The 20,639-nt window shown below is 31.1% G+C and overlaps 1 protein-coding gene across 1 annotated transcript in view; it reads left to right on the top strand.

Annotated features, from left to right (window-relative positions):
* Nucleotides 1-1,166: 1,166 nt before the first annotated feature.
* The window catches only part of LOC143206890 (opioid-binding protein/cell adhesion molecule), a 450,337-nt gene continuing 430,864 nt past the window's right edge, over nt 1,167-20,639 (top strand). The window contains exon 1 of the mRNA XM_076419733.1: nt 1,167-1,495. Coding sequence (XP_076275848.1) covers nt 1,441-1,495 — 55 coding nt within the window. The 5' untranslated portion in view covers nt 1,167-1,440. The remainder of the gene's footprint in view (nt 1,496-20,639) is intronic.

The following is a 20,639-nucleotide window of genomic DNA, read 5'->3' as shown; positions in this document are numbered from 1 at the left end:
GTAACAAGACATGAGGAAAACATAACTCGTAAACATCCTTGTAAACACCCGAATGAAACTGTGCTGCTGTGTCCTAGGTCAGTGGTGTGCTGAAACTTTTGCACACCACTGACCTAGGACACAGATTTAGTAAAACCAAACCGTGTAATATTGTCTAGTTATGTAGTGAAGTATACTAAATGGTAAAAACACTGAAAAATACTATTAACTTTTATTTTAGAAACTTAGAAGTAAGGACAATTAATTCTTCCGGAATAAGTACCTAGTTTAAAGCTACTGAGGCTAATTGTAACATAAGTTAGTCCGCAACGACTAGTAATAATATACTAATAAATTTAAAAAAAACATCCATCATATAGTCCGGACCTTAGCGGTGTGCGGCACATCATATAAATCAATCATCGGCACATATATCTTTGCTTAGTGTCTGAAATGTATTAATAATAAAAAATATAATGTATAAAAGCCGTAATTAGTTTTTCTCATGCCATTTTATCCTACGAAACCAATGTATAAATGTAATGGAGTATAGAGCTTCGACATTTTATATGGTAGAATAAGAATTTTGGCGGCCAATTTGCATTTTTATTTATAATTGGATGGTGACATCGCATTTTGTCGGATATTGGTAATCCATCCAATCTGATATTAGTACAAATTGGAAATCAATAAAATTACGTCTTTAAAATAAAAGTTAAAAAAAAACACTTGCGAACATAAGCTAATTAAAACGTAAAAAGTAACGGTGAACTTCAATATTGGCAAGTTTTTGATGAATTAAAAATACTTCAGACGACATTTACTAATTCGTTTTCACCCAGATCTTGTAACAAAACATTTATTTTATCTATTTCCATCAGATATTGCTCAACCACAATATCCCGGGTTTATTTATTCAGTTCGCTGAAGAAAATCATAGAATAATAACCGGAGAGCAGTAAAAATCAAAACAAGTAACCCCCATCAACAATAAGACACTTCGGCTGTGAAGCCCACTTAAAAACCCATACATCACACCCTCATTTATACCGAGGGTTATTGCAAAGTCATCCAGCAAAAGACACCACCACTTAACGATGTGACAAAACATTAAGGGCCTTCGCGAAAAACGAGTCGCGAGGCGCACGCGCTCAAACTGTTGCTCTATCACGAAAACCCACCACTTTGTATCAGTTGCGTTCGTAACGTTGACGGTTCTTGAACCGACTCCGCTCTATATCAGGCTCAATAGACAGCGATTGGCGCGCATTTTCAAAACTTGCGATCGCACGAAACTTTTCCGGAGAAGACTATTATCCCGATTTTTATTTTAAATAGGACGCTATTATGTTTTAATTGACTGTGGTGGTGTGAAACGGATTGTTAGAGTACTTGCTTAACTGTGAGAGTGTCAAAAGATTGCTTCAAATAGAGAAAATCAACTAACTGAAGTTTTTAATAATGTGTTATTTGGTGAAGGAATGTTTACTACTGGCACTCATATATTTTATATCAGGTAATTTTTCGCCTTAAATATTAGAAAGTTAAACATTTTATTACGTTACAACTAAAATATAAATAAAAAACTTCTTTTAATTGTTATTATAACAGTTATTTTGATACAAATAATAATTTAACTATGCAAAAAAAATACGGAGACTTTTAGTATTATATATTTTTTCGAATAAATTACATTAAATGTTATTATCTCTATTGCTTTTTTAATTAAATATCGTTCAGAAAACAAAAATTTTTAGTGAAACTTTTTATATTGTTACAAATGTTTGTTGTTGTTGTTGTTGTTTAGGATATAAAAATATATGACGTGATATTAAAAACCAACTAATTAAATTTGAATTCATTGATCATTTATATATAATAAATTTCGAGGTGTGTATTTGCGCATTTTTCTTAAGGGATTCATTAGTTCCAGGTTGACGACATTGCGTTTGAACCGGATCCATAATTTTAATATTTCTTTGTTTAACTTCGTCTGATAGTAACTAGCTCTATTGTTATTACATTAAGATTTTTTTTAAATAATTTACGTCTTACATCAGATATGCTTAGTACAATCTTAATTTACAAATTAATTTATTACTATTGTTCTGTTGTACTTACATTAATACACAACCAAGTCGAGTGCAGGATTGATACATCAGTATGTATTTCCCAAATTAAAATAAAACTAAACAACTTAAGATAAAGTTAAGAATACACTTATATACTAAACAAATATGGATTGGTTCGCTTCAATATTCTGATTTCCTGCGTGTTGTCGAGTAGCTGTAATGCTTCCAAGTTATTGCGATTTAGCAACCTTATTTCATATTTTAAGGCGAAATCTTGGATTCGCTCCTTCGTTGGTTACGTAGCGATAAGCATTAGTAACTAATCGTAGAAATTTTCTTCGGCGCGTTGGTTTACTACTTGTTGGGATGTTTTAGTGCAACCCTATATTTGCACATCATAGGTCCAAATTGACTTTATGATTGACTGATAAACCAATTTCGTTGATTAATTTAATTTTAGGTCTAGTTGAAAGTATCTTCCGACTAAGCAGTACAGTTGCTTGATGTTGAGTTTAAACTGCTCTACTTATTGTCTAACATAATGTTTCCAGTTTAACCTACCATCTCAATGTCTTCCGATGTATTTAGCTGATTCTGATTGAGGAATTGGGCATCCGTCAAGTTATATAATTAGGTTGTAGTCATTTTGCCGCAACGCAAAATTAATTTGGTCCGTTTAGAGGTATTAAGCTGTATTTTCCAGGCGCTAGTCCATTTGTTGATCTTGTTGATCATTAATTGTACTTTTTCTGCAGCTTTAGACGGAGATACATCCTTGGCCATAATAAATGTGTCGTCGGCAAATGTTTCCAATACTGTTTATTTGATGTTGGGATATCAGCAGATACAGGAGTGGTCCCAAGACAACTACCCTGTGGTATTTCAACCGAAATAGGCTTGACTGTTGAGAATGACACTTCATGCGGGAATACAATTTTGTCTTCAAAAATATATGACTTCAGCAGTCGACAGTAATTCCACTGCAGCATTTAGCTCATTTTGTAGATTAAACCTAAATTTCATACCCAGTTAAAAGCTTGTGAGACGTCGATTTTCGAGTGGTCGTTTCGAAATCCAAACTGGAAATCTTTTATTTCTATAAATAGTTTAATACGTTTTAACAACATTTTCTTAAATCATTTTGATATCGGAGGTAGCAGCCAAATAGGTCTGTAAGATCCAATTTGTTCGGACGGTTTGTCATGTTTTTAAGCATAAGTATTCGAGCAACCTTAAGACATTCCCGAACATGCTTCAGTCTCAAATAGGAATTGAATATATATATCAACATGATTATTGCCTTTCCTGGCAGCTCTTTGAATAACTCCTATGAAATATAAATTCCAGTAGCTTTAGGGCTGCGTTTGTCAATTTCTGTGGCAACTTCCATAGGAGAAATCAGGTTTAAATTGATCTGATACACATGATTTATATCTATTATAGGGTGTATATTGGATTGGAACACGTTAGCTAAATGTTTTGCGAATAATTCAGCTTTTCGTTGTTACGTCCAACCCACTAATTTTGATCATTTTAATAGACGGTACTTTAGTAATTGGTCTTTTAAATCTCCGAGTTGCTTTCCATAGCGAATAGTCTTTGTCTGTCTTTGTTCCACATACATAGGTCCAAATTGACTTAGGCTTAATTCGCTTACATATTTTTCGAATTCAAATCAGTTAGTCATACAGCGCTGTCAAAACAAGGTTCTTCGATTGATTACCAATGCCTATCGCTATGTAACCAATGAAGAACTGCACGATGACCTGCAAATCAAATGGATTTGCGAAGTTGTACAGGATTTTGCCTTGAAACACAAAAGAAGATTACTAAATCATACTAGCGTGGAAGCAATACAACTGCTGGACAGCACGCAGGATGTCAGAAGATTGAAACGAAGAAAACCATACGAACTTGTGTGAACATTTAGTGTGTACTATTAGTGTAAACTATAGCTATAAGTTAATAATTAATAATAATTATAATTTTATAATTGAGGAATACATACTGATGTATTTTCTCGCACTCATCTTGCTTGTTAATTAAGCCAATCTACATAGGAAAAGTAGTAAAAAATTAATTGTAAATTAAGATTGTACTAAGCGTATCTAATAAAGATGTTATAAAAAAAATATATTTTTCGAAGCAACTCTGTTTATATTATTTAATCTTTTGATTTTCCTGTTTAGTAATTCTATTAAATATTGTTGTGTCTACAGCAGCTATAAGATCGTCTATACTTTTGAGTCTTTCTTTTAAACTTATTTGTTCATGAATTATTATGAGTCTAAATGTGTCCTCGTTATTATATTTGTTGAGATTAGACTTTTTTGTTTTTTTTTCAGTATTGTCGCGCCTAGTATTAACAATAATGGAGTGTGATCCGATCGCGCAAGCTTTCGATTCCTATTTCATTTGATGAGACGGCTTTCGAAATATAAAGGTCCAGTAGATCTGGCATTTTACTTACTCTCGATGTACCAGTAAATAAGTTCACGCCCTGAATGATTACAATTAGTAATATTAATTTCTGCGAGTTACTTCTTCCCTTTTTCCTTCCTAGGTTCCTTTCCCAGTGTTATTAATTATGAACTCCAGGCTGTGTGTTTAACATTAAGGTCCCCTTTAATAATAAATCTAGGACATAATTTTAAAAACAAATCTCTCTATTGTTGTTGCCTTTTTTGTATTTTGATGTGCAGTAAATATCTCCTATGTTTAATTCAGCACCGTTCTTTCCAATGATAACTATCGTAGTTTCTATTTTTTCTTTTATGATCTCGTCCTGTTGGAATTGCATAAAGATAAGGCACAATTAGTATGTGAAGACATATATTTAGTTTAAGCCCATTAACTTCCCTCCAAGATCAACTAGAAGTCTATATCATTATTATTAATTTAATTAATATTACGGTACTTACTTGGTATATTTTGCAGGGTTTTCTATACCAAGTAGATTTTTTATGAACAGTCTTCTACATTATGCTTAAGATAAGACAAGAGGCAAAATAAGAAGACGAAATTGGATCTTACTCTTATACCACTCTCTAGATTTACTTTTCTTACTTATACTTAACCGATAATCACAACAATCATCAATGTCAAGTAGATCTATGTTTTGCTACTTCATTCTTTAATGCTTAAGGAATTTTGTTTTTGTAGATTTATGTCTATATAGTAGCTGATTAATATCAATAGTAGAACTCAAAACGCTTTCATTTATATTTACCTTCAAAAAAATTATAAAAAATTATCTTAAAATATTTTAGTTAATATCAGGGCCAAAATATAACTCAATGTAACCACCATGTAAGGTCAGATTAAACTTTTTTTCCTACTGATACTATTTATCATCAGGTCTAACTAGAATAATAACGAAGTGTTGAAATCGTAAACTGTCAACATCAAAACAATGTGAAACAGGCTTACTAGATTAGTTTGGTAAACGTTGCTGGTGATTTAGGCAAATTCGTAAGGCCATTCTCCAATTTAATCCATCAAACTTTACTTGTTGTTTTAAGCTCGCATATAAAGCCTAATAATTAATCGCAATATTACGAGATTTGGAAACATTTATGTTAGCAACTGTCCGTCAAATGTATGGAGTTTTCGTCATCTTAAGTGACGTAAAACTGTATTTACTCCTTATAAAATAAATAACCCTCTCTGAGTATATTTTATGATTTAAATAGGTTTAAACAAAAAATATACCTTATGGAAGGTGCAACTATTATGTAAGGCCAGGGTATTACATTTTAAACACTTTTAAGAGCGTTATGCAAGTTATCTAATTATTTCAATCAAATAGTTACTACAACTGGATGAGCAATAGCCAAGTCTCTTAAACATATTTTAAAATATATTGTCCATTATAATTATATAATGTCCATATACATCATTAGCTTGTTTTAATCTGCATGTAACTTATTTATGGATCAATAAGTAACTAATTCTTGCTTCTTACGAATATTCTGATGGCTAAATGGCAACTTTACTCTTTTCATATCTTAGAATTATAACCAAAGAAACAAAGAATATCAAAATAAGTGGGTTATTTGTTCAACACTGTAACTTGATGGACATTACCTCAGTGAATCAATAATTTATCACTAGTTTGAGTATCACCGCTCCTTAACATATTTATTTAAAAAAAATCCCAAAAGTATCTGAATGCCCAGCAATCAATGTACATCTCCGAAACAAATGTTCATAAAGCTACAAAAGTAAATGCGGACCATTCCTCAATTTATTCGTTTATTTAGGGGATGTATAGAAGTATACCTTTTAAAATGTTTCTAGTCCATTTTTCTTGAACAATCGTCTTTATCATTTCCGTTTTCGCAGCCTTATTTCATGTACATCTATGTTGATTACTGGAGCTAATTTTAGAGAAATGCTTACAAATACTCATCTCACTGAAAAATTATATTAGTTCAAACAATTATTGCAATTTTTACAACTTGTTTAATGCCATCAATGATTCTATATATTTATAATTTAGTTTATTTAATTGCATTTTATCATTTATTTCAGCATTGCTAACACGTCGCTTACTATAAAGTACAACTATTTTTATTGCACTTAAAGAAATCTAAACAATTGTTAGATATATAACCGCTTTTGATCAATTATAAGAAATACACAGTACCCGTTTCAAAGATCATACTCTATAAGGCCACATGTTTTTCCAATATGTAATGTTATAGCTGATATTATTAATCATTAATATAATATAACTCTTTGAAGGTTGGATTTTTTCATGTAATAATAATGAAGTTTACTTTTTTAGCTTACCAATACCGCTGTTTCTATACACAACAAATTTAATTTTTTTAAAGAAAGCTTGATACTTATTTGCAGAGTATATTACGAGGGTGACAGATGTTCTGTGGTGAAATAAGTTCATTAAATAATGTGATAAGGTAATCTCTTCAATAATTATGTCCAAAAATGTGTTAATTATCTCTATATAGAAGATGGTTTCAAAGTCCATCAACACTGACAACAGTGGCTGAGTTCTTGCTATAATAACATATCATAATGCATGTTATTGATCATCTTATAAATATAAATTATTGCGTCCATACAAAAAGCTAATGTTTGGGAACTTGACGTCACTTATCCTACTGTCTGGGATTGACTACTGTTTTTTCTCTGCATATTATTTAATAACCATTTATTTTTAAAATATTTAAAATACAACACTGATAGACAGCCGAGAAATAATTTTATTCTGAGATGACCTTAAGTGATCTTTGCAATTTCTATTCCCATTTTTTTTTGTTAGTTACAGATATTCCCGAAATAATAAGTTTTTATTATAGCTGAATATGCATTTTAAAATTTTTTAATGAAATATTTCATCCAATAGCATTCATTTCTTGTATTATAATATGAGCTAATTTATCTATTGAGGAGAAAATGGCGCTAAAATTAAACAAACTGAAAAATTTTAAAAATCATTTAAAATTAATGTACTTGAAAATAACGGTTGCTCGTTATATAAGTTTGTTTAATTTATTTGCAAAAACGAAACTGAAATTAAGAAACAGATTTTAACTACAACAATGAATAAAGTTCACGATTTATCTGGATGTTGAATCAATTCATATTTTGGTTTCCGGTATTAGTAATCCTGTTTTGAACAAGAGACAGATGTTTAAAGCTTGTATTATATCCTTCTTAATTAATTGATGATCTTCGAAAATTATTTCTGTATTTTTGTAACGATCCCTTGTATGGACGGTACTTTAAAAAAGTTCAAACGGTGTACGACGCTTCCTGACATTTCAATGTAATACTGATAACAAATTGAAATGAAATTGTGAAATATTTCAACAATCTGGTACATTGTACATATCCATATAATAATAACTATTGGTTTTAAAGGGACCACATTGATAAAATTAACCAAACATTAAATAATTAGTGCACAAATAATTTTACAAAAAATAACCCGCATCTAAACCAACAGAAAAATCTTATGTACCCTTTTTATTACACCCAAATTCATATTACGCCACGTTACGTTACCCTTATCTCAAACTACTTTATAACCGATTTTTAACGCTCCTTTTTCATAATTTCAAAAGCATTTTATGATCTAAATTAAAATATGCCTCATACCTCCTTAATGGCTCTTTTAGTGACTTTATCTTTTATGACTGCTTCGTCTTAATTACTAATTATACGGGATGATATATTATAATAGGCACATATGTGCAACGATACAGATACCATCTCAAATAATTAAACGTAAATAAGTGTAAAATGTTTAAATTGGACCTAATTATGGGAAAACCGTATAAATATATTAATATGAATCATGCAAAATATTGGTCGTAATGCATAGGACATGTTTATCTTAGATGATATATATATAGAATAGAATAAGCATATATATTGTTGAAGACAAAAACTTACTATACATACCGTACATAGCTTTTTTAAATTAATCTCTGAGAACTTCAACAATCTGCCCGTGGGGAGTCAGTATGTTTTTATTATTACCGTTATACAATATGATGTGTGGATATATATATATATACCGACATGTGGAAGATCTTTTCGGTAAGTGGTTCTACTGTACAAATTGTAATAAAAATCATATTCTAGAAACCATTCTAATGTGTATCCTAACTTATTCTAACAATTATTCTAACTTATTCTAGAGATTATTTATATCTCACTCTATGTGTCTAATATTCAGTTCGTAGGGTAGTATGCTTTGACCCTACTCACTTCACTATGCATCACGCACATTTAACTGTTTGACGAGTACATTAGGATGCACTAACTGTCTTTCAGAATACTTTGCACTAACACTTTTAATCACACTCGTTATGGGTTCTAAGGGAATATTGGACTGAATTAGTTTGTTGGAGATGTAATATGGAGCATCGACGATGACTCGCAACACCTTATTCCGGAACCTCTGAAGGAAAACTTTGTTAGATTTGCTAGTAGTATCCCACAGTTCAATACCATAGGTCCAAATGGGCCTAAGTATTGACTTATACAGCAAAACCTTGTTATGATTTAGATTAAGCCCAAGCTGTACTCGTTTTTGTCACTATATTTTTTCCGTGTTAAGCGTCGATTAAAATGCATTCCCAGATATTTAACATTGTCTACTTGCAGGAGTTCGTAATTATTCATTTTTATTGGTGGACAAGTTCTTCTACAGAGGGTGAATGTCACATGGGTAGATATTCCCTCATTTGTTTTGATACGCAATGTTTTCAGTCACAATTCGACTTTGTTTAGATGAAGTTGCAGGTTTCTTATGGCTGATATGGATCATCGCGTGATGATAAGACCTCTATATCGTCAGCATATTTTGCAACATTAGTGTCTATTGAGCGTGGTAGAACCAAGGACACCGCCCTGCAGGACACCTGAATATATTGGATGTAGATCAGTGTATTAATCATTCAGTTTCACAACAAAATGCCTGTCTGTAAGTTATGATTTCAGCAGCTGAAAATGGGTGTGGACCAAAAGCATTTTCAATATGACTTGGAGTCCAGTGTCAAACCTTGTCGAAATCTTGAGATAACATATATCGAGAAATGTAGCGGAGCAATATTTTTTATTATTTAAATTTTTGTTTATTTGGTTGACTAATCTGCGTAATTATTCTGTTGTTCCGTGTTTATTACGGAATCCAATTTGATAGTCTAGTATAATATTTCTCTTTCTGTGATTCTTTTGAGTTTGTTAATGTATAGCCACTCACAAACATGGATTTCACAGGTAGCTATCTTATATGACAATAGGAGGAGACGTCTTCTGATTTTTTCACTGTCACTGGTTTAAGAATCATTCCTAGCCCAGGTATTCTTATGAATTTTGAGGGGAGGATAATGTTGTTGAGGATTTTTGATACTTTTTATTACTTTCCTGAGAAAATACTCAGTTGCATCGGTTGGCGTTAAGTTTTCTAAATATTTTTGTATTCCTTGATTTTATTCGTTATTGATTAGTTCTTTCAGCTGTTTTGTTGCCTTGTTGGATTTTCTCTTGTTTTCTTCTGTTCTAGTTTGTTGTCAGGTTTTTCGCAGTTTTCTCTTTTTAGCAATTTATTGTTGTATTATAGATGATCGATAATTAAACTTTTGATATGTCGCTCTCAGGAGTTGCGTACCAAGCGACCTCTTGTATATTTTTCGTTATATTTATTGCTGCTGTTTCTGTATATCTTTCAGTTTTGAGAGGTATATTTAGGGATATTAAACTATCTAGTTTCTCTTTAAAATGGCCAGTTAGTTTTAGTATTATGTAAAGAAGGTGGTTTTGCTGTGTTGACAATATTTCAGTTGATTGTTATACTAACTGGTGAGTGATCAGATGATAGATCAAATCATGTAGCTTTGCATGTTTTTGTGTCAATATTTCTTGTAACATAAAAGTATATGGGATTGGGAATTTTATTTCTCACCGACGGCTAATCTATTGGCTCCGCAGTAGAGATATGCTGTAGATTATCGGCCTCATTGCTCTGATCAGTTGTCTGCCTTTTGGTGTTTTTAATCTAGAACCCCACATTACATGTTTTGCATTGTAATGGTTTCCAGCAGTGAATCTATTACACAGCGTGTTAAATAAACCGCGGTATTGTCTGTTGTGTTTAAGTGGACAATAGGCAGCACCCATTATTAATGGCTCATGTAATTCTTGAATGGTTACACTGGTGGATTGTAAATAATCCTCAGTAAATTTCAAGTTTGCTCATATAAGCTCATATAAGAACATTTTGAGTTCCCTGGCATGTTGGTGGAGTCCATTACCATTTCAGATGGTTATTTTGTATTTGCTGTGATGGCTATCAGTCATTAGGTTAGCTTGCTAACGACGGCGGTTGGTAAATTCATCATTGTACCTCATTTGATCCATAAATTTACCCATAATTTCCTCTAATTTACTAATATTGCATACAGGTTCAGTGGTGATTGGTGTAGTTTGCGTATTAGGTTGGCTCTTACTGTTGACTACTACCTGTGCGTATGATATATGAAATTGTTGTATTTGTCAATTAGATGAGTCAGATGTTATAAGCTGTCTTGGTGGCTGTAAGTGTCTTTTTTTTATCTCAGTGCTGGATACAGTTTTTGTTGCAACTTTCAATGGACTAGGCATCGCAGTTGAAGCACCTTACTTTACCGTCACGTGTTTTGCGTGTACAATCATTCGTCGAATGCTCTCCTGCGCATTTCACATATCAATACAACTTGCGACAGTGTGTTTGGCCTCTGGCGTATTGTCGGATGATTCTTTTGTGTATGGCGGTAATTTAATGACATTATGGTCCAAATAATTCATCTCAAAACATTTATAGTATATCCTTGAACTTCAACTCAACATAGAATATTGTCAGTGGCTCTTTTGTTGCATGATGTTTAATATTGTGTATATTTACAATTTATTAAATGCCACTAACCTTATTGGCGTTAATTAATAGTATTAAAATTATAATTCGATCTATTTTAGCCCTTAACTAATTCTAATAATAAGACATATGGAAAATATAATGGCATATAATTTTTTTATATTTAAGTGTCTCCTTTTTCCACTCCTTAACAAAATGACCTATATACAATAAACATGTCTGCGGTATTAATTTATTATAGTAGTTTTGGATGGTTGAAACGTTTTCTAGAGCAAGACATATATGTGGAGATGTATTCAAGTTAAAATGATAGGGCAACACGGAAAAGAATTATTGAAAATGGCGGACTTACTGACTATAAAGTATATTTGTTTAACAACTTCGAGATGACATCTCAATATGTGTTTGCTACTCTGTTTTATTTTATTGTTATTGTTTATTAATTCTACATGTTATTTAAAAAGGTCTATTATCCTGTAGTTTTAGAATCCCTGTCTACAAGTGTGCATTATCAATTTCGATCAAAAGGATCAGATGATGTTTTCTCGTTGAATACTATTTACTCTATACTATATATTTATACACTACATTATATGGATGCAAATGAAGAGTAGGATAAAGCGGATCATGGCATATCTGGTCCTGTGGTTGTAACTGTTTACCGCTAAGAAAACTATGTCGCAAATAATTACTCCAGATATTGATAACCGAATCCGATGAGTGAAAGTCTGCGATATCGGTAACTAATGTTATATTTAGAGTGACTGTATTTGCAATCTTGCATAGAACATTTAGGTAAGGAGAAATCTAAGTAAAACACTATTAAAATGTTACAATCTGTAGTTAATGGAGCAGTCAAAAGCCTGCTCTGAAGAAGAAAAAAATTTTTAGTGATTCACGCGGTGCGGTTCATTTTAATTATATTGAAAAAGGCAAAACAATCGCCGGCTAATTTTATCAAGGGATTTTAGAAATATTTAATATTAATTTGAAATAAGAATGATGGCATTTGGTGAAGGAAATCGTGTAGTTTCATCAAGACAATGCAGTGTAATCACCATGACAACAATATAGAATATTTATAAATTTGGTTAGAAATAGTTACCCCATCTAGCATATTCTCCAGATTTAATCCTCAGCAACTATTTCCTTAATTCTGAACCTGAAGAAATTTGTTGACTGACAAGAGATGTGGAGAGATTTTAAGGTAATTGATAAAAACTATATTACTTGGAAGATCTAACAAAATGGTAACACGCTCCAGTAACTTATTGTGTTAAGTTGTGATTATGATCATAAATAACACCTAAATAAATATATCAAAAAGTTACTAAATCTTATTATAGAGAAGAAATAATAAATGAAGAGAATTACGTTTCGTTATCGTAGCAAATGAGCGAAGAAATTAAGTACTATATATTATCACAAATTAAAAATTGTTTTAAATTGAGATCGTGCACGAAATTACCTTTAAGATTCAAATTTGAATGATACAATTAATAGTCAAATTTCATACTAAATAAAAAATATAAACCACTTTTGGTCTCAAGTTGTAAGTGCTATCAAGGCGATATATTTTGTGAAATGCTGCAAATATGAAAACAAAATTACAATAGTAAGTTTTCTTGGAAAGCACGTTAAGCGACATAATAAAACTGAAAAGCAACCGAGTATGAGGTAATGAAAGCCTTTATAGTTTATTTAGGTAGAAATTTAATAAAGGGCAAATTATATCGGCTATTTCCGCTATATTTTCCATGTTCGGGAGAACGTACGACAGTTTATTTGCGAACTAATTAAGGAAACAATGTTCAGCTTGGTTAAAAACGGTGTTCTGCTTCAGGCAAGCTTGAGAACGTTTACGCTCCAGTTGGAACCAACTACTTTATAACACCTACAAGAATCTAATTATAAAGGGGATGTTAAGAGAGTTCAAAGAAAATTCGGAACCTAAAGGTATTTTATGTTATTTTGAGAAAAAGTTCGATTCATCTTTACAGGAAGTTAAAATAGGATAATCTAGTGGGAGGTTTCATGAAGTTCACACACCATACACATTGGCCAGTACATCTTACCAAACATATTCATATTACGTTATTTACAATATGCCCCTTTCGTAGTATGTAATTTTTCTTAAACAAGACAGTGTTTGCGTTGGTTGAGGATATTTTGTATACACTGTGTTATACACACTGAATGTGCACTGTTTTTTTGTTTAATTTGTTTCCCCCTTAATTTTTTTGAATTGATTACTTATAATGTGGGTTAATTCTTTCAAAATTAAAAAAGAAATATAAATACATGGTATTAAGAAACTGCTCATAAAAAAACTTTAAATACTCTGTTAATAAGATTCAGTTGATGTGTTGCTTGTTACAGGGAAAAGTTTTTCAATAGAAGCGGATTTGTTGTGTTAACGAAATGTTTTTCTTTATTCGATAACATAACATCGATATGAATATCGTAGAGTGTCGCATTACCTGGGCGAAATGTAGGCCTGCTTAAAAAGCATTTATTCAACAAAGACTCGTTGCAAAAGACAATTTTTCGACTAAAATTGAGGTTAAAAAATCATAGTATTAACATAATTCGAAAATAAAACGAATCGTCTTCTCGAGGACTACATTATCTGCAAAAGAACTAGTGTCCATTATCTTCTCGTGTATACATAACAAATGCACATGCTTACATAGAGTATTCTTTATGGTATAATGGGGACAGCTCTGTAGCTGTCGTCGTTACATACATTACATGTCTGTACATACCTATAATGTTCAAATATGTTCTGTTTCCATATTACTTAACATAAAAATATACCCTTTGTTCCATCTACAAAATTAGTGTTGTAAAATGATAATACTTTACTGATAATTCATACCTTATACATTTATTTTCGCATTATCTCCCGTTAATTTATGAAATAATTATATTTCCTTAAAAATGACTTCTAACCACAACTCTGGTAAACAACAGGGCGTATATAGAAAATGATGCGTAGTTGTGAAACCTGCTGGCTTTCTTTAGGGTTTTCTTTAAAGGGTGGATTTCAAGAAATGCGCATGTGCAGTTCAAGCCGGTTCAAACTTTATGTATAGGCTTTTTACTGCCGTCTCGTCCTGTCGCATTGGTCGCACAAACCAAGCCAGCTAAACAAGTTCCTTATTTTAATTAAAAAGGTTTTAATAACATTCATTTAAATCCGACAAGGAACCAGTCGGCATAGCTTTAATAGGTAATTTGTTAGGTATTTATTATTTTAACTACTTTAATTATGTCTAAAGTTTTTCATAGATTTAATATCGAGAAAAACAACACTGTCGATAACACTTGAGGATTATTTGTTTTATTTATTATATATGTATTTTATGAACTGTAAATATAAAGTAAATAATCCAATTTTATTCATAATAGTCGCTTCAGCACTTTTGTGTTGCATACCGACTATAATATTCTAAATTATGCTTAATGGACAAAAACAAAACAACATAAATATGTATAAAATAAAAATAGGATGCAAACAGATATTGTATAAGTAAACTAATAACCAATCAATTTATAAAATGAGATAAAACTTAAATAAATATTATAAATTTAAAATTAATATGTAACACGTAACAGGGCAATTGAAAAGTCTCCGGCCTACCATATTAAAACACATTTTTTGGCAAAATTATTTTTTTTATTCAACATAATCCCTCCAAGGGTGATACACTGATTATAGCGACCCGACCGAAAATTGTATTAACATATATATCAGACCTGGAGGTGTGATGAGTGCGGTGTCTAGACAGTACAGTGATCATAGCAACTTTCCAATTTTTCGATACCATTTTTGTAGTCCTTTTGTAGATTTGTCCTTTGTTTCAAAATTGGTTTAATTTTCGGCGATCGCCCAATGTTTCGAAGAAAATTTCTTCCCAGCGAGCATTCTTTTGAGATGTGAAAACAGGAAGTCGCTGGGGGCCAGATCTGGAGAATACGGTGAATGAGGAAGCAATTCGAAGCCCAAATCATGGATTTTTGCCATCGTTTTCACTGACTTGTGACACGGTGCATTGTCTTGGTGAATCAGCACTTTCCTTTTCTTCAAATGTAGCCGTTTTTCGGCGAGTTCTTCCTTCAAACGGTCCAATAACGCTATGTAATAGTCGCTGTTGATGGTTTTTCCTATTTCAAGGTAGTCAATGAAAATTATTCCATGCGCATCCCAAAATACAGACGCCATAACCTTACCAGCCAACAGTTGCCTTTTCCCACACTTTGGAGCAGGTTAATCGTGTGCAGTCCACTCGGATGACTGTCGATTGGACTTCGGAGTGAAATGATGGAGCCATGTTTCATCTATTGTCACATATGGATGCAAAAACTTGGATTTATTACGCCTGATCATCTTCAAACACTGCTCCGATTCATCAAATCGTCGTTATTTTTAATCAAAAGGGAGCTCGCGCGGCACCCACTTTGCACAGAGCTTTCTCATACCCAAATATTCGTGAATGATATGATGTATACGTTCAGTTGAAATCTTTAGTGTGTCTGCTATTTTATTCAATTTCAATTTATGGTCATTCAAAATCATTGTTTAGTTTAGTCTAAACTTAGCAAATCAAATCCTTGATGGTTGATTTTCCTGGGGCAGTGTCTGGAAACTCGACATCAAGCTAAGTTTTTGCTTCAACTGTATTTTTTCCCTTCAAAAAGCAATATTTTATCAACAGGCGAAATTTCTTTTTATCCATTTTTTTTCACAATAACAAAATTTGCTTCACTGAAAATGCTATAATTTACAAAGTAATGATCCGACAGCTGTCAAATTTATGCATGCATCGTTTGAGAATTAGGGCTAACTTAAAAATAGATGTATTTAATTCTAGTAAAGCCATCTATGTGTCAGGTCGAGAACTTTTCAATTAATCTGTTATGTAACACGTAAAATATAAAAATTTTGTTATGAAACCAGACATCAGCTAATAATGATGTACAAATATAGTTTAACAGTACATATAATATAAAGTAAAAGTTACAAAGATAAAACAGTCTCTCAATTGATACTCCTTTTCTGCCCGATAAGAATATGGTGTATTTTATAGATGCGGACAATAATAGGGTGTCTAAAAGTATTCAATTGCCAGAATAGAGCATCAGCAATCAGTACAAATCAACCAATCACCGAATATCATTCTGCCGAAAGTGTGAATTAATATTTATGAAGGTTATAAGTCTGTGTACTAGAGGACCCATAAAGAACTGCACCTATTCTCTCGATGACTTGGAACCATTCGTGTATTATATTTAATAGCATCGATATAGCGAAAGAGGATGGCGAAATGGTTTCTTGAGGTTGCTAGGACTAAAATTATCCTTGTTATGGACCGTTAGGACTCTATTTATGGCAACTATGAAAAAATCCATAGTTGAAGTAATGTGAAGTCGGAGACATAAAGTTTGTCTATATCAATATCGATTATTTTATAATCTGAAAGAACTGGTCCTTAAAATATCGTGCTTTATATGATGATGTAATGGGTCAGCTTCTAGCAGATTTATATAGTATAATAATGCGGATTAAAGGATTTAATTAAGTGACGTCGATATTTCGTAACGCTTGTGATTTATTTTTGACTTAATATAGCGAATATTTAGATTTTCTGCTTGCATTCATACTAAGGATTTAAAAATATATATTTTTTAACATGTGCCTCCGCTATATTGGTAGATTATATATGTGTCAATTAATATATGTGTGATTTTTATTTTTTTTAGTCATCTTACCTTTAATAGGTTATTCTATTACAAATAGAAAGCATATCCATACCCTACGGTACTACTATTCTAACAGTAAGAAGGTCCTGTGACCTTAGCTTTGGCCACTACCAAGCTGGTCATAATGTTTCTTATAATCTCTCTTGTTGTTTCTACAAAAGTGCTTATATATTGTTGTTTTAAACCTTACTTGACAAAATTTCACTCAATACGTTATGTCATACATCATTTGTAAATTCAGCAAACCTCAGTTAAATACTGTTTAATCCTACTATGCTTTTTAGTTAGTTTTCATGAAAAGATACGGTCTTTTTGCTTATTTTTAATTATAAGTCTCTCAGTGTACATCGATTATGTCGATGATATTAAATAGTGCTATTGAAATGAAACATTTTTCTGAGCACATGGTGTTTTGTTATGTTTTTTTTTGTGTAGTTTATAAAAATAAATTCAGTATTCTTGCAACGGGTAAGGCCGACGCAAAAAAAAATCCTTTCTATATTTTAGTCGTGTCATTGGTATATTCAGTCGGGCTATGGAACAAAAGATACAATTTTCCTTTGTTTGTTATTCCCCTTCGATTGTAGGAATGCGATTCGAAACGTAATTTTGATATGTATGTTTTTCTTTATTTGGGATTTTGTTTCTTTTTATTATTTTTACCGACCGGATATACATAGATAGATTTTATTCCCATTAAATTTTCATAAGCGCAAAAGGAAGGTAAAATGCTTTTAATAAAAAATACTAATAACTGAATATTCTATATATCTTTTTCGATCTTGCTATCAATAATAAATGATATACCGAATAAAATGAAATTGTCCACATAATATATAACACCATCCCTTGCCTTTTATTGTAAAAATATTCTTTATTGTTTTCCGAATAATAATTTGATTTTTTACGGCAATTTTACGTCAATTAATAGAGCAATATATATTACAATGGTAGGTTGAAAAGTAATACGCATGTTCAGAAAATGCGATATTTAAGCATACATTACTTGAGAAATAATTTCAAATTTAGCGCATGTGTACATTTGGCATTTATTTTCGAATCAGAAAATAATTTGAGTTTGGTGCAAGCTTATACACATTTTCCTTTACGTAATTTTTCTTCTACATAAATTATTTTTATAAATAAATTTGATAAATATTTAATTCAATGTTGAAACTATGAATACATATTAGAAAATTTTAGAAATAACACATTTTATTTAAATAATTATTGAATAAAATGAAATAATAAAAATATAATTACTATCTGTACAGCCTTTCTATAATTACATAAACGGAATATTTAAATTAATTACAATTAACAAAAACTCCAAGAACCATATACATAAATATTGCCATAAGCAAAATCAAGTACTCCCTCTCTCTCTCTCTCTCTCTCTCTCTATATATATATATATATATATATATATATATATATATATATATATATATATATATATACAGTGATAATATGAAAAACTTAAATTTGTCACCAAAAAAATTCAACGCGGAAAACCTTCCCAGTTTTTTCCTATCAGCAACCTTTTTAAATTTTAAACTAGGCTGGTTAAGGCCGGATATCTTCTAGGATGATTACTTGCTAATGAGTAGTAATGCCGATAACTATCGTTCGGAGAAGCTACGTTCGCATTAACTTCATCTTAGAAAAATCTTAGTTGGTAAAAATGAGACGAAAATTATAACAAAACTGTATATATGTATCTGGTTATAGATTCTTTATTTATTCTTTATTTATTCTTTTTTATATTTTTACGTAATTAATATAATTAATATCCCTTATTTTAATATTATTATAATATGATTGTTTGTTTTTTTTGTGTTTTGAGATTTGTATTTTGTCGTGGATTTTTCTGTCTATTTAAATTTTATTTTTTTGTGTTTATATGCTATTTATGTGCATATGTATCAGATTCCAAACATACCTATAATTCAAAATTAGGTTATACATAAAATTTCATTTTATTTTACCATTTCACTTCATCATTTATCATTTCATTTCATCAAATGAATAATTTCACTTAGTATTAAAAAACATATTGAGCATACTACTAGCACAAAATAATTGAAATTTTAATATTATAAATAATTTTAAAATTAAAATATAACACTATTTTCTCAGATTATTAAGCATATTTATTTAATATAAAAATTTAAAGGAGTTTAACTATTGTAAAAGAGACTTACCAATTTAAGTTTATAAGAGCAATAATGTAATAAATTGGTGTACACATACCCTCCAATTTTTGTTTTAGTTCTTTATGACTTTTTAAATTCACTATGACGTGTTAAATTAATAGGATACGGCTTGGTGAATACGTTTAATGCGAATAACTCCTTTTCGGCACATACGCTCCTGTTGATGTAGAAAGACTTCGAATATTTCTCACCAACTTCACCATTGTTGACGATCGGTCACAAATGTTCCTCTCTTTTTCTCCATGTTTCCATGCATCAATATGTCCTGCTGCTTTGTTGCTCAGTTCATGGCATTTTATAACGTAAGTTCGACTTCAGTCAGTTTTTTCACACGCTGGTTGTAGCATTTCGTAATAATCAGTTTCTGATAATCAATATGGAAACTATATTCTTAGCATGTTTTCCTCCCATTTGATAGAAATTTTAGGGGGCTGTGAAAAGTACGGGTAGCCACTTTTATCGTGCATATTATTGCAGTTACTTTCGTAAACATTAGGAACCTGTCGCTCAGTATTTTGAGACCGGACATAGGAAATGTTCAAAAATTCTAAAAATATTAGAACATCTTTTATTTAAATTGATAGAAAAAATAATTAATTTAGCTTATAACACGTTAGCGCTATATTTAGCTTATTTTACTGTAACAAATAGGATTATGATAAATTTATAATTTATTTTGGTAAAATGTAACAGTAAAAATAAGCATTTTCATACTGGATAACATAATAACAAGAGGAATTTTGTTTCATGCTCTTAATAATAAGCCTTCGCACAAAAAAAACACATTTTTGTCTACAGATTAAACAATATATGAAAATATACACACACGCAAAAAATTCGTCATGCGATTCCGCTTTGAGTTGATTTGGATTTTTTTCCAGTTTGGTATCCGAGTATCAAAAAAATAAGCTATATTTTTGGCCGTGTCGCTTTTTTTATACATCGCCCATTCCGGCAAACTTCATTAAAACATTCCACTAATTTACAATACAATATTTTGACATATGCGTATATTAATACAAAAAAAACCTAACATATTATTCATTTCAATGTCCGGCATGAAATTGCCTTTGTTCTATTGTCATTTTCTGTGTTGTGTTCTTGTGTTCTTTTTCATACATGCACAAATACATGTAATAATTAAATATCATAATTAAATGAATTTTTTTAATTAATTTAATATTCAAACCCATAGACTAAAAAAATATGTGCTCTAGAAGT

This window comes from Rhynchophorus ferrugineus, unplaced genomic scaffold, assembly GCF_030347505.1.
Source record: "Rhynchophorus ferrugineus isolate W39M unplaced genomic scaffold, kcgeb_rfMv2 rfM1, whole genome shotgun sequence".
Lineage (NCBI taxonomy): Eukaryota > Metazoa > Arthropoda > Insecta > Coleoptera > Curculionidae > Rhynchophorus > Rhynchophorus ferrugineus.
The sequence above is the reverse complement of the archived record's forward strand: the minus strand, read 5'-3'. Positions and strand labels throughout refer to the sequence as shown.